Below are 19438 nucleotides of genomic sequence, written 5' to 3' on the forward strand. Positions count from 1 at the left end.
TGTGTGTGTGTGTGTGTGTGTGTGTGTATTTAGAGTGGGAACATATTAACTCAACTCAATTTCCCAAAAGATGGAGGGCCATCAGGCTTTCCATTTCTTTCTGAGGTAGCTTCGGACACATATGTCGTTCCCTGAACACTGTCCAGTCTGCTGACACAAACTTGTTCATACTCTTCCCTTCTTGCTCCTTTAATGTTTTATTTTATTTTAGTTTTTGGGGCACAGAGAGAGACAGAGCATGAGCAGGGGAGGGACAGAGAAATGGGAGACACAGAATCCCAAGCAGGTTCCACACTTAGCACAGAGCCCGATGCGGGGTTCGAACCCACAAACCATGAGATCATGACTTGAGCTGAAGTCGGGCGCTCAACCGACTGAGCCACCCAGGCACCCCTCCCTTATTTCCCTTTAATATTTGTAGGCTTTGTAGTGACGTCCCATTTCTCCTCCTGATGTACGATTGTGTAGACACTTTTTTTGATCAGTGTGACTAGAAGTTTATACATTTTATTGATCTCAGGAAATAGCTTCTGGTTTTATTGATTTTTCTCTGTTTCCTATTTCACTTAAATTCCACTCTGATCTTTATTTTTTTCTGATGACTTTGGGTTTAGATTACTTGTATTTGCTAGTTTCTCAAGATGATTTGTATCTTCTCTGATTCAGGGATTTTGTTCTAAAATTTCCTCCAAGTGCTGCTTTAGTTCCGTAAATATTGATATTATATGTGGCTTCATTTTCATTTGGTTCAAAGAACTTTTTTCTTTTCTCTTTTCTTTTCTTTTCTTTCTTTGTTTTGTTGGGTTCTTCTTTGGACCAAACGTTATGAAGATTATATTTTTGTTGAATAATCTCAAAGACCTTTCTGTTATGGACTTCTGCTTAGTTATGCCATAGTCAGAGAGTATGGCTCAAATGCCTTGAATCCTTTTAAATTTCTTGAGAATTGCTGTATCGTTCCTGCTGCATCCTGTCTCTGTTGGATGGTGTATTTTATAAATGTCAGCGAGGTCAAGTTGGCCAGGAGTGTTCTTAGGTCTCCTGTGCCCTTATGGACTTTCTTCCCATTCTACCAAGTTTTGAGAGAATGATATTGAAGTCTCCAACTATACCCGTGGACAGAATTTTGTGCAGTTCTATCAATTTTTGCTTCGTGTATTTTGGCGATCTCTTACTAGGTGCATCAGTGTTTAGGATTATGTTCTCTTGGTAAGCTGAAACCCTTGTACCCCTTATCACTATGGAAACAACCTCTTTCCCCAGGTAATGTACTTGGCTCTGAAGTCTACTTTATGCAATATTATATAGGTAATCCAGCTCCCGTTATGTATTTTTTTCTATCATCTTACTTTTAATCTATTTGTTTTTTACTTAAAGTGGATTTCTTACAAGCAACATACAGTTGGACCTTGTCGACTTATCCAATTTATAAATCTCTGCCATTTTAATTGAGCTGTTCAGACCATTTACAATTATGTGATTACTGATGCAGTTAGATTTTAATCTTTTGCTGTCTCCTATTTGTCTGATCTGGTCATCTGTTCTTTGTTTTCTTTTTCCTCTTTTTCTGCCTATTTTAAGTTAGTTAAATATTTTTATTATTCTACTAAAATATAAAATAATCTTTATTATTCCATTAATACTTATTGATTCTCTTATTCATGATAGTAATTATTATAATTTATTTCTCTTTCTTCCTCCCTTCCTCTATTTTTTTAGCTGTAATTCTTTGTTGTATTATTTATTTTTGTTTTTATTAAAAAATTTTTTTAATGTTTATTTTTGAGAGAGAGAGAGAGAGGCAGAATGTGTCGGGGGGAGGGGCAGAGAGAGAGGGAGACACAGAATCTGAAGCAGGCTCCAGGCTCTGAGCTGTCAACACAGAGCCTGACATGGGGCTTGAACCCACAAACTACAAGATCATGACATGAGCCAAAGTTGGACGCTTAACCAACAGCCACCCAGGCACTCCTTATTTATTTTTGTTTTTAAGTTTTTACTTAAATTCCAATTAACATACAGTGTAATATTAGTTTTAGGAGTAGAGTTAGTGTTTCATCACTTACATATAGCACTCAGTGCTCATCATAATAAGTGCCCTCCTTAATGCCCATCATCCATTTAACCCATCCCCCACCCACCTGCCCTTCAGCAACTCTCAGTGTGTTCTCTATTGTTAAGAGTCTGGTTTTTGGCTTGCCTGTCTCTCTTTTTTACCCCCTATGTTCATCTGTTTTGTTTCTTAAATTCCACATGAGTGAAATCATATGGTATTTGTCTTTCTCTGACTGACTTGTTTCTCTTAGCAAAACACACTCTCGCTCCATCCACGTCATTGCAAATGGCATAAGTTCATTCTTTAAAAAAAAATTTTTTTTAATGTTTGCTTATTTTTGAGAGGGAGAGAACATGAGAGGGGGAGAAAGGGGCAGAGAGAAAGGGAGACACAGAATCCTAAGCAGGCTCTAGGCTCTGAGCTGTCAGCACAGAGTCCGATGCAGGGCTTGAACTCACATGACCTGAGGCGAAGGCAGACACTTAATAGACTGAGCCACTAAGGCACCCCAAAACTTCATTCTTTTTGATGGCTGAGTAATATTCCATTCCATATATATACCACATCTTCTTTATCAGTCAGTGGACATTTGCGCTCCTTCCATAATCTGGCTATTGTTGATAATGCTGCTGTAAACATTGTGATGCATGTATCCCTTCAAATCTGTATTTTTTTAATGTTTCCTTATTTATTTTTGAGAAAGAGAAGTAGAGACCAATCAGGGGAGGAGCAGAGAGAGAGAGAGAGAGAGACAGAATTCTGAGCAGTCTTCGCACTGTTGGCACAGAGCCCAATGTGGGGCTCAGTTCCACAAACGATGAGATCATGACTTGAGCTGAAACCAAGAGTTGGACACTTAACCAACTGAGCCACTCTGGTGCCCCGTTCACATCTTTATTTTTGTGTCCTTTGGGTGAATATCTAGTAGTACAGTTGCTGGATTGTATGGTAGTAGTTCTATTTTTAAACTTTTGAGGAACTTCCATACTGTTGTCTAAAGTGGGGGCACCAGTCAGCATTCGCACCAGCAGTGCAAGAGGGTTCCCCTTTCTCTGCATCCTCACCAATATCTGTTGTTTCCTGTGTTATTAATTGGAGCTATTATGACAGGTGAGAGGTGGTATTGCACCATGGTTTTGATTTGTATTTCCCTGGTGATGAATGATTTTGAACATCTTCTCATGTGTCTGTTGGCCATCTGGATGTCTTCTCTGGAGAAATGTCTATTCACGTCTTCTGCCCATTTCTTAACTGGATCATTTGGTTTTGGAGTTGGATTAGTTCTTCATAGATTTTGGATACTAACACTTTATCGGATATGTCATTTGCAAATATCTTCTTCCATTAAGTAGGTTGCTTTTAGTTTTGTTGGTTGTTTCCTTCATTGTGAGACTCTTGATGAAGTCCCAATAGTTCATTTTTGGTTTTGATGTCCTTGCCTCCAGAGCTGTGTTCTAGTAAGTTGTTCCAGCTAGTGTCAAAGAGGTTACTGCCTTTGTTCCCCTCCAGGATTTTGATGGTTTCCTATCTCACATTTAAGTCTTGAATCCATTTTGAATTTCTTTTTGCGTATGGTATAACAGAGTCGTCCAGTTTCATTCTTTTGCATGATGCTCTCCAGTGTTCCCAACATCATTTGTCTTTTTTCCATTGGATATTCTTTCTTGCTTTGTTGAAGATTAGTTGACCACATAGTTGCAGGTCCATTTCTGGGTTTTCTGTTCTGTTCCGTTGATCCATGTGTCTGTCTCTTTTTGTGCCAGGACCATACTGTTCTGATCACTACAGGCTTTGTAATGTAACCTAAGTCTGCAATTGTGATGCCTTCAGCTTTGCTTTTCTTTTTCAGCATTTCTTTGGCTATCAGGGACCTTTCTGGTCCCATATAAATTTTAGAATTATTTTAGCTCTGCAAAAAATGCTGGTGGTATTTCAATAGGGATTGCAGGCAATATGTGGATTGCTTTGGGTAGTGTCGACATTGTAACAATATTTGGTCTTCCAATCTGTGAGCGCAGAATGTCTTTCAATTTCTTTGCATTATTTTCAATTTCTTTCATAAGTGTTCTATAGTTTTCAGAATACAGATCTTTTACCTCTTTGGTTAGGTTTATTCCTAGGTATATTATGGTTTTTGGTGCAGTTGTAAATGGGATTGATTCCTTGATATCTCCTGCTGCTTCATTATTGGTATATAGAATTGTAACGTATATGCACATTGATTTTATATCCCGTGACTTTAACGAATTTATGTATTAGTTCTAGCAATTTTTTGGTGCGGTCTTTAGGGTTTTCTCCATAGCACATCGTATCATCTGCTTATAGTGAAAGTTTGACTTCTTTTTTGCTGATTTGGATGCCTTTTGTTTCTTTTTTGTTGTCTGATTGCCGAGGCTAGGACTTCCAGCACTATGTTAAATAACAATGGTCAGAATGGACATCCCTGTCTTTGTTCCTGACCATAGAGGAAAAGCTCTGTTTTTCCCCATTGAGGATGATATTTAGCTATGAGTTTTTTTGTAAATTGTCTTCATGGTGTTTGAAGTATGCTCCCTCTATCCCTACTTTTGTTGAGTTTTTTTTCCCTCCAGTTTATTTATTTACTTTGAGAGGGTGGGGTGGGGAGAAAGTGAGCAGAGGAGGGGCAGGGAGAAAGGGGGGGAGAGACTCCCAAGCAGACTCCTCACTGAGTTTGACGTGGGGCTTGAACTCATGGATCGTGGGATCGTGACCTGAGGCAAAACCAAGAGTTGGACACTTAACCTGACTGAGCCACCCAGGTGCACCACTGTTGATGTTTTTTTTTTTTTTTTTATCAAGAATGGATGCTATATTCTGTGAAATACTTTTGCTGCATCTATTGAGAGATCATAGGTTCTTATCCTTTTATTTTATTAATGTGGCATATCATGCTGATTGGTTTGCAAATACTGAACCACACTTATAACCCAGGAATAAATCCACTTGATTGTGGTGAATGATTCTTTTCATGTATTTTTGGGTTCAGTTGGCTAGTATCTTGTTGAGAATTTTTGCATCCACATTCATCAGGGATATTGGCCTGTAATTCTCCTTTTTAGTCCAATCTTTGTCTGGTTTTAGAGTCAAGTTAACACTGGCTTCGTAGAATGAGTTTGGAAGTTTTCCTTCCATTTCTATTTTTTTGGAACAGTTTGAGAATAGGTATTAACTCTATAATGTCTGGTAGAATTCCCCTGGGAAGCCGTCTGGCCCTGGACTTGTGTTTGTTGGGAGAATTTTGACTAATGACTCAACTTCTTTGTAGGTTATCAATCTTTTCAGATTTTCTGTTTCTTCCTGTTTCAGTTTTGGTAGTTTATATGTTTCTAGGAATGCCTTTATTTCTTCCAGATTGCCCAAATTGTTGGCATATAATTGCTCATAATATTCTTTTATAATTGTTTGTATTTCTGTGGTGTTGGTTGTGACCTCTTATCTCTCTTTTGTGATATTATTTATTTGGTCCTCTCTCTTTCTCTCTTTTCTTTTTGAGAAGTCTGGCTTGGAGTTTATGCATTTTATTAATTCTTTCAAAGAACCAGCTCCTGGTTTCATTGATCTATTCTACTGGTTTTGGTTTGTTTGTTTCCATATCATTTATTTCTGCTCTAATATGTATTATTTCCCTTCTTCTGCTGGCTTTAGGCTTTATTCGCTGCTCCTTTTCTAGCTCCTTTAGGTGTAAGGTTAGGTTGTATACTTGAAACTTCTCTTGCTTCTTGAGTTTAGAGCTGTATTGGCAATATACTTCCCTCTTAGGACAGCCTTTGCTACGTCCCAAAGGCTCTGGACCATAGTGTCTTCATTTTCACTTGTTTCCATATATTTGTTTTATTTCTTATTTAATTTCCTGGTTTAGCCATGCTTCCTTTAGTTAGCATGTTCTTTAACCTCTATGTATTTGTGGTCTTTCCAATTTTTTTCTTGTGGTTGACTTCAAGTTTCGTGGTGTGGTCAGAAAATATGCATAGAATGATCTCAGTCTTCTTGTACTTGTTGAGGCCTGATCTGTGACCTAGAATGTGATCTATTCTGAGAATGTGCGTGTGCACTTGAGAAGAACGGTATTCTGCTGCTTTAGGATGGCATGTTGAATATATCTGTTAAGTCCATCTGGTCCAGTGTGTCATTCAAAGCCATTGTTTCTTTGTGGATTTTCTGCTTAGATGATCTGTCCGTTGTTGTAAGCAGGGTGTTAAAGTCTCCCAGTATTATTGTATTATTATCAGTTAGTTCTTTTGTGTTTGTTATTAGTTGATTTACACATCTGTTTTCCGCCAAGTTGGGGGCATAAATATTTACAATCATTAGATCTTCTTGGATAGACCCCATTATTATGAAATAGTGCCCTTTTTCATCGTTGTTACAGTCTTTGGTTTAAAATCTAGTTTGCCTGATATAAATATACTGCTTGGCTTTCTTTGACTTCATGATAGATGGTTCTCCATGCTCTCACGTTCAATCTGGAGGTGTCTTTGTGTCTAAAATGAGTCTCTTGTAAGCAGCATACGGATGGGTCTTGTTTTTTGGGGTTTTTTTTTTATCCATTCTGATACCCTGTGTCTTTTGATTGGAGCATTTAGTCCATTTACATTCAGAGTAATTATTGACAGATATGACTTTAGTGCCATTTTATTACTTGTTTTGTCGTCATTTCTGGAGATTTTTCTGGTTCCTTTCTAGTCTTTGTTGATTTTGGTCTCTCCCACTCAAAGGGCCCTCTTTAATATTTCTTGCAGGGCTGATTTAGTGGTCACGAACTCCTTTAGTTTTTGTTTATCTGGGAAACTCTTGATTTCTCCTTCTATTCTGAATGACAGACTTGCTGGTTAGAGTATTCTTGGCTGCATAGTTTTGCCATTCAGCACACTGAATATATTGTGACACTCCCTTCTGGCCTCACAAGTTTCTGTGGAGAGATTTGCAGCTGGCCTTATGGGTCTTCCCTTGTAAGTTAGGGATTTGTTTTGTCTCGCTGCTCTTAGGATTTTTTCTTTATCACTATACTTTGCAAATGTACCTACGATATGTCTTGGTGTTGGCCTGCTTTTATTGATTTTGATGGGAAGTCTCTGTGCCTCCTGGATTTGGATGTCTGTTTCCTTACCCAGATTGGGGAAGTTTTCAGCTATAATTTGCTCAAATAAACCTTCTGCCCCCGTTTCCCCCCTCGCTTCTTCTGGAACTCCTATCTTATGAATGTTATTAAGCTTTAAGGAGTTGCTGAGCTCCTCAAGTCTGCATTCATGATCTAATATTTTTCTTTCCCTCTTCTTCTCAGCTTTATTATTTCCCATAATTTTGTCTCCTGTATCACTTATTTGTGTCTCTGCTTCTTCTGCCTTCGTTGTCGTTACAGCCAGTCAGTTTTGCTGATTGCGTTTTTCATTTTGGCCTGATTGGTTTTGAACTTTTATCTCTGCAGTAGGGATGTCCCTGGTGTCTTCTATCGTCCTCTCAAGCCCAGCTAGGATTCTCATGATTATTAATTTAAATTCTGGCTCAGGCATATGACTTACATCTGTGCCTAGACCCCTGGCCGTGACTTTTCCTTGTTCTTTAGGATGAATTCCTCCATCTTGGCAGCTCATCTAGGTCTGTGCCTTCTTCTGTGGCTGCGGAAATCCTGTCATATTTCCTGCTCCCGAGAGTGGTGGCTTTATTAAGAAGGGGTTACATACTGTCCAGAGCCTGGTGCGTGGGAAAGTGTCTGTGGTCTGGGCTGTGTGCTCTCTGTTGCTGTGTTTTGGCCGCTGTCTCCCTGGGCTCAGCCCTCTGCAGAGTTAGTCCTTGCCTGCTGTGGACCTTGGACCTTGACCACAGTGTGATGAGTTTGAACTAGGTGTGTTCTGATCTGCTTGTTAAAAGAGGCTAGGTCCTATGTCTATTAGAGCTGAAGCTTTGCAGCCCTCTGTGGTCAGTAAACTTGGTGCATGTGGGGGTTTGTGCTGGTCTTTGGGGGGAGGGGCCCGCTGCTCCGGTTCTCGGCACACTTGCCCTAGAAAAAAGCAGCACCTGCGGGGTGCAGGGGGGCAGGACTTGGCGTAAGCAATTTAGGCTGCCGCTGTTGGCTCTGTGCCGTTTCCTGAAGTTGGTTTATGCTGAGGGGTGGGGGAGAGAAACGGTGCCAGCCCTCTCGCTCGTCCTTGAAGAGGGGAGTTTGCACCTGCTGCTGTCCAGGAAGCCCTCCCAGAAGAGTGGACAATCTCCTATCACGTGTCTGTGTCTGGGCCATTTGTCCACCCGACAGCGCAGTGCATCTTGGGCTCTATCCCTGGAAGGCCAGCTGAATTTTAAAACTCCAAACCTCGTGTGGTGCAGACCTGCTCCAGTCCTCTGGGGTAGGGTCTTACCGCACTGGGACTGATGCGTGTTTGTCCCAGGAGGGCCATCGCAGCAAGGCGCAAGAGCTTGGAGTTTGGAGTAAAGCACAACAGAAAGCCGATGTCCAGGGGAGCTGCCCTCAGCAGGTGTCTCTGCCCCTGTGCTGATGAACAGGGCAGCTCAGTGGTGCCCGTTGGCTCTTTTGTCCCCAGAGAGGCAATGCCACCTCTCCCAGGTGTGCCCTAAGAAGGGGGAACCATCTGTCCCAGCGTGTCCCAGGGCATCCTCAGGTCACACTGTCTGCTGCCGGGCTTCTGCCCTGCTTCTCCACGAGCACACTCAGGGCTCCACACCCGCCACGCCGTGGACCCCTAAAACCCCAGTCTTTGAGCCCCGCTGGTTGTACAAACCCACGATAGATAGTCAGCCCGTCTTGTTTTCCCCATCCATGGCTTTGGGGAAGTATTTTCCTTGTGTGATCCCCTGTGGCTTTCTCTCTCTTTCGCCTGTCTCCGTGACCTCTTTCTCCCTCTCCTCTGCAACACCCATGATCCTTTTCTGCCCTAACCACGTCTCTGCACCTCCTACCTTCCACAATGTGGCCTCTCCTCGCCCTCCAGTTGTGCCGTTTGTTCTGACCATCCTCAGAGCGATTTATTGGGTATTCAGAGTGATTTGAGATCTATCTGGCTGTGTTTGAGGGATGAGGTGAGCCCAGCGTCCTCTCCCTGCTCTGCCGTCTTAGCTCCTCCCCTGTTGTATTGTTTCAGTGGGTACTGACCATCGTCTGTCTTCAGCTGAGGATATTCCACCTTTCAAAAGCATATGTTTCTTCCTCCCATGCTAGGTTTATTGCTGTTGACATCATAGATTTTATGTGTACATGTATTATGAACTCCAACGTATATTTTTCCATAATAAACGTTTCATTATATTTAAAGCCGTCTTATGAGAAGAAATAGTATTTTTTTATTTTTTACTTAAATGTTTATTTTTGAGAGAGAGAGACAGAGCATGAGCAGGGGAGGGGCAGAGAGAGAGGGAGACAGAATCCAAAGCAGCCTCCAGGCTTCGAGCTGTCAGCACAGAGCCTGATGCGGGGCTCGAACTCGTGAACTGTGAGATCTTGACCCGAGCCAAAGTTGGATGCTCAACCGACTGAGCCATCCAGGCGCCCCTAGAAGTGATAGTATTTTTAGTACCCACATAGCTTTGATTTCTGGTGCTTTTCATTCTTCTGTGAAGGTCCAAGTTTCTATCTGGTATCTGCCTAGTTTCCTGAGGGACCACTTTTAACATTTCTTGCAGGTCTGATGACAATTCATTCTTTCAAATCTTGTGTGTCTGACAAGGTCTTTCTTTTGCCTTCGTGATTGAACGATACGTGTGCCAGGGATAGGACTGTAGGTTGATGATGCTTTTTCCCTTTCACACTTTAAAGGCATTCTCGGGGCGCCTGGGTGGCGCAGTCGGTTAAGCGTCCGACTTCAGCCAGGTCACGATCTCGCGGTCCACGAGTTCGAGCCCCGCGTCAGGCTCTGGGCTGATGGCTCAGAGCCTGGAGCCTGTTTCCGATTCTGTGTCTCCCTCTCTCTCTGCCCCTCCCCCATTCATGCTCTGTCTCTCTCTGTCCCAAAAATAAATAAACGTTGGAAAAAAAAAAAATTTAAAGGCATTCTCTACTCAGTCGGTTAAGTGTCCAACTTCGGCTCAGGTCATGATCTTGTGGTTCATGAGTCCGAGCCCCGCGTTGGGCTGTGTGCTGACAGCTCAGAGCCCGAACCCAGCTTTGGATTCCATGTGTGTGTGTCTCTCTCTCTATGCCCCTCCCTGGCTTGTGCGCTCGCTTGCTCTCTCTCTCTCTCTCTCTCTCACAAAAATAAACATTAAAAAAAGTTTTTAAAGGTGTTCTCTGGCTCTTGTCTGGGGTCGTTTCCGGCAATTTGCTGCCATCTTTATGTGTGTAACATGTCTTTATATCTGGTGGCTTTTAAGATCTGCCCTTTATCCCTGGTTTTAAGTGGCTTGACTATGATGCACACTGATACTGTTTTTCATGCTTTTTGGCTTGAGGTTTGTGGAGTATCTTGGATCTGTGGGTTTATAAGTTTCCATTAAATTTTGGAAAATTTCATCCATTATTTTTCTAATGTTTTTCTGTCACTCTCTCTCTGTCAGGGGCCCTGACTCCGCATGCATCAGGCCTCCGGAAGTTGTCCCACACCTCACTCACGCTCTGTGCGTGCTCTGTTTGAGCCCCGCGTCAGGCTCTGTGCTGACAGCTCTGAGCCTGGAGCTGCTTCGGAGTCTGTGTCTCCCTCTTTGCCCCTCCTCTGCTCACGCTCTGTCTCTCTCAAAAATAAATAAACATTAAAAAAAATTAAGAAAGAAAAGAACAAAAAGAGGAAGATTCCAGCCTCTTTTACCAGACTGTTGTGCTGGGGCATTAGCCTTCTGCCCTTGGTTCCCCTGGTTGTTGGCACTTGGGGCTTGGATGGAACCCCCACCGCCAGCTCTCCCAGGCACCCAGCTGGTGGAGAACAGAAGTGGGACCTGCTCAGCCTCCATGATCCCGTGAGTCACATCCTGGTCACAAATCTCTTTTGACATCTGCACGTGCCCTGTTGGTTCTTGTCTCCTGAGGACCCTTGTGCAGCATCAGCAGCTCTGTTCACAGGGTTCTGGGAATGAAAACAAGCACTTTCCCACTGTTTGAAGAATGAGCTGGCCATGAGCACCTGCCTCCAGACAGATATCACCTCCAGGAGGAGGCAGGGACATCACTTCCCAGGAAGAGTGTGACTGGCTGTTCATTTTGAGCGAGCACAGCCTTGATTGCAGGTGCTGGGAGGGTCTACGGGGCTGTTTGGTTGGACAAAAAGTCTTTGCAGCACTTTGTGGGGGTCACGGTAACCGTCACGGCACACACAGCCCCACCGGTCACCAGCGTCAGCCGATCTGGGACTTGCCAGGTTATGTTGTTCTGGTTTGTTCTGTTTATGGAGAGACGGTGCTCCCAGCCTGTCGGCCCTTCTCGGTGCCACATGCCTGTTGGTAGGTGCACCCTGGGGAGTAATTTCCGAGATGCCAGCTCCTGCGTTCTGTCCCTTAGGGTCCAAGGTCAGATTTTGACGTGTGAGAAGGGAAATGCCTTTGGAAACAAGTGCTCGCGCGGAGGGAACAGCTTGACGGTGGGTGTGGATGTGTCTCCCGTGTGTTGACAGGAATGGCATGTGTCACCCACACCCGCTCCTTCCTACCAATACTTACAGTTTCCTGGCCGGAAGAGGATTTCAGTGGGTTTTCATCTAATTTGTTGTAAACATAACAACACAACTTCCTCCGCTTAGTTTGTAAGAAGATGGAAATTTCCCCATCGCATTTAATGTAAACCTTCGCACCTGGGGATGGATTGAAAAACAGACAATGATTTAGTTTTTATTAAAAAATTTTTTTAATGTTTATTTTTTGTAAGAGAGACAGAGCACGAGTGGGGCAGGGGCAGAGAGAGAGGGAGACACAGAATTCGAAGCAGGCTCCAGGCTCTGAGCTGTCAGCACACAGCCCGACACGGGGCTTGATCCCACGAACCGTGAGATCATGACCTGAGCTAAAGTTGGATGCTTAACCGACTGAGCCACCCAGGCGCCCCTCAGACAATGATTTTTTTTTAAAGAGAGCTACTCTGATGGGCTGTAAATCTCCATGAATTGTTAAGTCCGTTGAAATAAACTGAACGTAAGTCCAAAGCTTTTGCTCACAAGGTGATAAGCCAAGATTCTTTATTTTACAAAGTTAAAGTGTATTTAGTTACATTGCTTTTCTAAAGGTATCATTAACACAAACAGTGTTTCAGGGACAGCAAAATTTTTAGGGCCAGAGTAAAACTGCTATCATAAAACTACTATTTACTTCCTTTTTGTCTCCTCCTGCAAAAAGCTTTCTTTTGTGGCTGTCAGTGCACACGTGTCACGGGTAATGAGTTGCGTGTGTCCTAGCAGACGTTCCTGGCTTGCTTCTGACGCTCCCCTCGCTCTGATGGCCGTGGCCTCCCCCCTGTAGAGGCTGGCTCGTCTCCTAGCTTGCTTCTGGGCTCCCTCTGCTGTGCCCCCTGCTGCCTGACTGCCCGCTGTGAGGGGGAAGTGGAACCTGTCCCGTCTCCAGGCTCCTGGATAACAGACGGCCCTGGGTTGTTTCCCCAGCGCACCTCCCAGAGGAGGCCCGGGGCCCTCGGCCCGCCGTGCCGTCCCCTGCGCTCCAGGTGTCCCCCGCGCTCCGGGCGTCCCCCTGTCCCGCTGCCGCAGCTCTGCCTCTGGGAGCCCCCACTTCTCACTTTAATTGGTAAACGTTTTACTGAGTTTCCTGGGACGGACAGTCCAGGTTGAGTAGATAGCACACATTCCCCTAACCGTCGACGAGGAGCGCGGCCCCTAAAATTGAGTATTTTACATCCATTTTACGATGAGGAAGCTGGAGCGTGTCACCTGATCATGCAGTGGGGACTGGGGAGTGGTGCCCAGGACCCCCAGCTTTGAAGGCCAGGCCGCAGGCTGCCAGCGGGGCCTCACTGTGCCACTGTCACTGTCCCCAGAGTCCGGTGTCCACGGGGCTGACTCACCCTAGAAATGTTCCCCGAGCCACTCCTCTCCCAGGTCAGGCTGGATCCAGGATGAGTGGCCAGCGGCCACCTGGTGGCTCCGGTCCCTGAAGGCCGGTGTGGCTGCCACAGGCTGCTGGGCGGGGTCGCTGCCACGGGCTTCATTAGTCTGTGCGTGGCCCTGGCGCTAAGAGATCCCCCCGCCCCCTGCCCAGCAGCAGACCCCGGTGGGGCCCCGCTGGGCTTCACCCCTGCTCCAGGGAGTCTGCACGTGCTGGATCTGTCCCCCGCCCCAGGTCCCCCGCCCAGGTGCCGCACCCCAGGTCCCCCACATGTCTCATGGTCTGGACCCCAGAAGGTGGCTGGGCGTGTACTCTGGAAATGGGGTGAAGGCCCCACTGAAAGTTTGAATCTCCCCATTTCCCCTTTGAAAGTTCCAGCTGATCAGCACTGGGGACTTAACCCAGAAATTCGTGGTTCCTCTGGGCCCCAGTGACATTGATGTAACCGCTCTGCCCAGTGGGGGTGGAGAGGAGCCTGTGTAGACCATCGATCGGTGCCCTTGGAGTTTACTTTGGGTGGTTAGAGAGACCCAGGCATTGTAGGAAAGGGATCCATGGCATTTGTGCACAGTGGCAAGACAGGTATCATTCAGGGCCATCGGGACAGGGACAGAACAGACAGGCGGGGGCTTATCACCAAGGAAGAGGCAGGGGGTCATCGGACAGAAAATCCCAAAGGGGAAATGTTGGGGCTGAGGGGTCTGGTTGAACTGACCTGGCAGGGTTCTGGCAGAAGGTAGGACAGGACATCAGACATCACGCAGGGTTGAGGGGCTGAGGGTCCCCCTCCTAGGTCAAGGGCGGGGGTGTGGCTGGACTGATGGTCCTGAGGAGAGTAGCTGCGCCCGGCTGGAAGGGGTCTGGGGGAGCCTATGCGGGGTGTGGGGGAAGGAAGTGCTCAGTGGGTGACGCAGGGTCTGTCCCCAGGCAGAGGAGGAGAGAGACGACATGGAGAGGGTGAAGTTGGACAACAAGAGGATTCTCTTCAACCTCCTGCCGGCCCACGTGGCTCAGCACTTCCTCATGTCCAACCCCCGCAACATGGTGAGCCTGCTTCCTGCCCCCCCACCCCGCCTGCTCCGGCCGGGGTCCCACCCAGAGTGACCCTCCCATCACGTCTCTGCTTAAAATCGCAAAGCACTGAGGCTGATTGGGTCCCCTCTACCCATGCCCGGGCCACAGGTGGGGCTGGGCCCTGGGAAGCCCCTGGGATTGGTCCTGGGAGGGAGCATAGCAGCCTCCACCCTGCGTGGAGGGAGGGTGGGCTTCAGGAACCCACCACCCGGCAGAGCAGGGCTCACAACTGTCAACTCAACAATAGGCTTGGCCAGCGCCTTAGACCCTGAAGGCTGAAGGCGAGGCCAGCTTGACCGGCTTTGGCTAGAGAGCATCCAGGGTTCCAGGGCTGTTTTCCTGTCCCCCACCACCCACCCCCCTGGCCCCGCGTGCTACCCCTGGCACCATGGCTGGGCGCCATGGCTGATCTGAACTTTGCCCCCAGGACCTGTACTACCAGTCCTACTCACAGGTGGGCGTCATGTTTGCTTCCATCCCCAACTTCGACGACTTCTACATCGAGCTGGACGGCAACAACATGGGGGTGGAGTGTCTGCGTCTCCTGAACGAGATCATCGCAGACTTCGACGAGGTGAGGGCCGCCGGCCGCTGTGGGGCCGCGTCTGCACTGTGCCCGCCACGTGGCGCGCTCCCTGCACACGGAACCGGGAGGAGGTTCATACGTTCTGTCCCCCCAGGGGGGTCCAGGCAGATCCTGACCCTGGAGGAGGGCCCTTCGCCACCTGTGGGCACTGAGCTCCCGTGGCAGGTGCTGACGCCTGTCCCCTACCTAGTAAATGGGGTGTTCGGGCTGACGACCCTGGGGTCTGCACCTGCCCCGCTCCCTGCCCTGGGGCGTCTCCTCCAGGTGACCTTGAGGTCACCGCTGCAGGACACCTGCGCTCTGTGCGGTCCCTCCTGGGCTCCTCTTTCCCATGCCCTTGCCAGAGCCCCTCAGATCTCTCCAGACCTTGTCTGGTGCCTGCGACAGACAAGACACACTGCTTCTCAGCACTCGCTCCCCCTGCCCTGGGCTTGCTCTCAAAGTGGCTTCTCTAAGATGTTATGTAACGTTGAACAGTTTTGCGTTTTAAACAAAGCTCATGGACAAAGACTTTTACAAGGACTTGGAGAAGATCAAGACCATCGGGAGCACCTACATGGCCGCTGTGGGGCTGGCGCCCACCACTGGGACCAAGGTGAGTGCCGCTTGGGGACTGGGTCCCAGTTCTGCCCCAGACTGCTCCGGAACTCTGGGAAGGCTCTGCACTGAGCCCCAGTCTGCCTGATAAGTGGGTCAGAGCAGCGGCCCGTGGGCTGTCCATCCAGTGGCCAGCTGTCTCCAGACACACTCCCCCATAGAACATCGGCACCAAGGCCAGTCACAGGGGTTCCTCCAGCCCTGCTCCGCCCCATTGGCCCCCTCCCCACCAGCCCTGCTCCCTCCCCACCAGCTGCACCCCAGTCCTGCCAGCCGGGCACTGTGGAGTGTTCCCCTTTCCCAGTGCAGAACTGTGAATAATGTCTTCAGGTTGCCTCTAAAAAAATAGGCAGGAAAAGAGAGGAAGTTGTCAAAAAAAATGCAATGAATGCAAAACAGTTATAAATATGGGAAATACTAATTCATAATAATCCATTGATTATTATGTCAGTAATCACTTTAAATGTGAGTGGAAATATGCCAGTTAAAGGAGACTGACAGAGTGGCCAAGAGCATAAGACCCAGCTATATGCTTTATTTATTTGTTTTTAAGTATTTATTTATTTTAGAGAGCACGAGTGGGGGAGGGACAGAGAGAGAAGGGGACAGAGGATCCGAAGTGGCCGCACTGACAGCAGAGAGCCCCGTGCAGGTCTTGAACTCACAAACCTTGAGATCATGACCTGATCCAAAGTCGGACGCTCAACCATCTGAGCCACTCAGGTGCCCCAAGAAACACACTTTAAAGACACAGATACCTTAAAAATAAAGGATGTAGAAAGAGATACCCTTTTAGCACTAATAAGACAAAATTCAAGTAGTGATCTAATTTCAGACAAAGCAAACTTCAGATCAAGGAAAATTATGAGACAGAAATAAGGAGGGAGACTGCAAAATGATAAAGGAGTCAATTCTCTAGGAAACCATAACAATCTTTAACATGTATACTTCTAACAACAGTGTGTCAAAATATGTAAGGCAAAAACAGATAGAATCACGGGGAAGAATCGATGAACCCACTGTTACAGTTGGAGACTGCAGCACCCTTCTTGGTCACTGGCAGGTCCAAGGGGGCATCTGCAAAGATGGTCGAACTGAACAGCATCATCAAGCACCTGGATGTAATTGGCACCCACAGACAACTCCATCCAACAACAGCAGAATACACATTCTTCCCATGCTCAAGCGGAACACTGACCAAGATAGAGCACATAAAACACACCTTCATGAGTCTAAAACAATTGAAATCATGTAAAGTGTGTTCTCACACCCAAATGGAATTAAACTAGAAATCTGTTGATAGGGACATAGTTGGAAAATTCCAAACTATTTGCCTATTAAGCAACACTTGTCGAAATGACATGAGTCAAAGAAGAACTCTCAAGAGAAGTCTTAAAAACGTGTTGAACTAACTAAAAATGGAAATGCAATTGAACAAAACCTGTGAGATGCAGCAGGCCCTCCGAAGGAAACTTACGTCCCTGAAGTCATATATTAGAAAAGAAGAATGATCCTGAATCAACCGTGTAAGCTTCCACCTTGGCAAACTACAGAAAGGAGAACAGTATAAATCTGTGGTGAGCATCGGGGGAAACATCAGAGCACAATCAATGAACTTGAAAACAGGGAAGCACCAAAGAAAATCAGTGGAACTAAAAGCTGGCTGTTTGAAAAATCAAAAAAGTTTATAACCTCTAGCCATGCTAACTGAGAAAAAAAGAAAACACAAGTTACTAATATTAGAAATATTCACTTGTACTGAATCAATGGAAAGTAAAAGGATGAAAAGGTATGTTATGAACAACTCTGTGCCCACAAATGTGATAATCTGGACCAAGTGGACCAATTCTCTGAAAGGCACAATCTACCAAAACTTGAACAAGGGGAAATAAAAAATATTAGCAGACCATATCTATTAAAACAATTGAACCAATAATTGGTAACCTTCCAAAACAGCACTGGGCCCAGATGGGTTCATTGAACATTTAAGGAAGAGATTACACAAATTCTATAAACTCTCTTCCAGAAAATAGAAGTTTCTAATTCATTTCTTTCTAACTCATTCTATGGATCCAGTATTATAATAATGCGAAAACCAGATTGATTACAAGGAAGGAAAATCACAGGCCAGTATTTCTCGCAAGTATGGATGTGGAAGTCTTCGACAAATGTTCGTTGACTCCAACATTGTATGAAGAGAATAATACGCCACAAACAAGTTGGATTTATTCAGAATACCAAGGCTGGTTCAACATTTCAAAATGAGTTAATGAAATTTACTGTATCCACAGGATAAAGAAGAGAGATCACATGATCACATCAATTAATTGAGGCAGAACAGCCATTTTGACAACATCCAAACTCATTCCTGATTTAAAAAACAACAAATGTAAGGAAACTCTACAAATAGAAACGTCGTGAACTGGGTAGAGAACATCTACAAAAAGGTGTATTTTAGTATCATACTTAATGATGACAAACAAAGCCTCGTGCTCACATCAGGAGCGTGGCGAGAATGCTCTGTCACCTCTCCTAGTCAACGTTCATACTGGAAGACTTAGCTAGCGCAATAAGACAAGAAAAGGAAGTAAAAGTATACAGACTGGGGAGGAGAAACTGTCTCTTCACAGATGACATGATTATGTGGAACATTAAAAAAGAATCCCCCAAATGTCTATAATAAGCAACCACAAGAAACAAGATTAATAAAGTCACTTCCCTACATACCAGCAATGCCCAAGTGGAATTTGAAATTAAAGAGTGCCACTTATATTTGCATACCCCCCAAGTTAAATACTAGGTACACATTTTAAAAATAATTATAACAAGATCTCTATGAGGGCAAGTGTATAAATTTGATGCAAGAAATCGAGATCAAACAGGTGTAGAAGGAATGTTCCTGCATAGGAAGACTCAAGGTCAAGAGGCTGGTTATTGCTGACCTTATAGATTTCCTGCAATCCCGCTCAAAAGTCCAGCATGTCACTGTGTGATATTGACCAGTTGGCCCTAAGTTTACATGAGGCAAAACACGCAGAGCCGTTAACACAGGACAGCAGAGGTGGAACAGAGTTGGAGAACTGAACTACGGACTTTAGGGTTGCTAGAAAGAAAGCTGCCATGAGCAAGACCGTGTGGTGTTGGGGAGAACGGACAACTAGATCAACGAAATGGAATAGAGAGCCCAGACACAGACCCCCATTGACAGAGTCAACAGTTCTTTGACAGAAGAGTGAATGGAGCAAAGGTAATCTTCAGCAAACAGTGCCAGAACAAGTACACACCTGTATTTAGAGAGATGTTAACACAAAATGGGTTAAATTACGTCAGAATGATTCATAGACCTCAATGTGAAGGGCAGAAGTGTTAAATATCTAGAAATCACATGAGAAAATCAAGGTGACCTTGGGTTGGTGTTGTGTTTATTTATTTTATTTTTTAAAGCTATTTTTTTTACATTTGTTTATTTCTGAGAGACAGAGAGAGACAGAACACAAGTAGGGGAGGAGCAGAGAGAAAAGGAGACAGAGAATCCAGAGCAGGTTCCAGGCTCCTAGCTGTCAGCACAGACCCGATGTGGGATTTGAACTCACAAACTGTGAGATCATGACCTGAGCTGAAGTTGGACCCTTAACTGACTGAGCTACCCAGGTGCCCCCAAGCTATTTTTTAATGTTTATTTATTTTGAGAGAGAGTGAGCATGAGCAGAGGAGGGGCAGAGAGAGAGGGAGAAAGAAATCCCAAGCAGGCGCCACACTGTCAGCACAGAGCCTGATGTGGGGGCTCGATCCCATGAACCGTGAGATCGTGACCTGAGCTGAAATCAAGAGTCAGGTGCTTCACCAACTGAGCCGCCCAGGCACCTCTGTGATCAGTGTTTAGATGACCCATGGAAAAATCATCATTACGTTGGACCTAACTGTAATTTTTAAATATGTGCAGGAAATACTATCATGAAATGCCAATCTACAGACTGAAGGAAAATCTTTGCAAACCACCTCTCTGATAAAGGGCTTGCATCAAACCCTAACTCAACAATAAGAAAACAACCCAGTTAAAAAGTGGGCACAAAATCCAGACATGTCACTTGCATATGATGAGTAGGCATTGGAAGAGATAT

The 19438-nt window shown here is 45.5% G+C and overlaps 1 protein-coding gene across 2 annotated transcripts in view; it reads left to right on the forward strand.

Moving 5' to 3' along the window:
- ADCY1 (adenylate cyclase 1) overlaps nt 1-19438 on the forward strand; it is a 113828-nt gene that overhangs the window by 82480 nt on the left and 11910 nt on the right. The window contains exons 15-17 of one of the 2 annotated variants that reach the window (XM_045494217.1): nt 13988-14104; nt 14562-14708; nt 15217-15315. In XM_045494217.1, the coding sequence (XP_045350173.1) occupies nt 13988-14104; nt 14562-14708; nt 15217-15315 (363 nt within the window). Of the gene's footprint in view, nt 1-13987; nt 14105-14561; nt 14709-15197; nt 15316-19438 lie in introns of both variants that reach the window. The other variant, XM_045494218.1, reaches the window with a different exon arrangement.

Source organism: Leopardus geoffroyi, chromosome A2 (genome assembly GCF_018350155.1).
Source record: "Leopardus geoffroyi isolate Oge1 chromosome A2, O.geoffroyi_Oge1_pat1.0, whole genome shotgun sequence".
In the NCBI taxonomy this organism is placed as follows: domain Eukaryota; kingdom Metazoa; phylum Chordata; class Mammalia; order Carnivora; family Felidae; genus Leopardus; species Leopardus geoffroyi.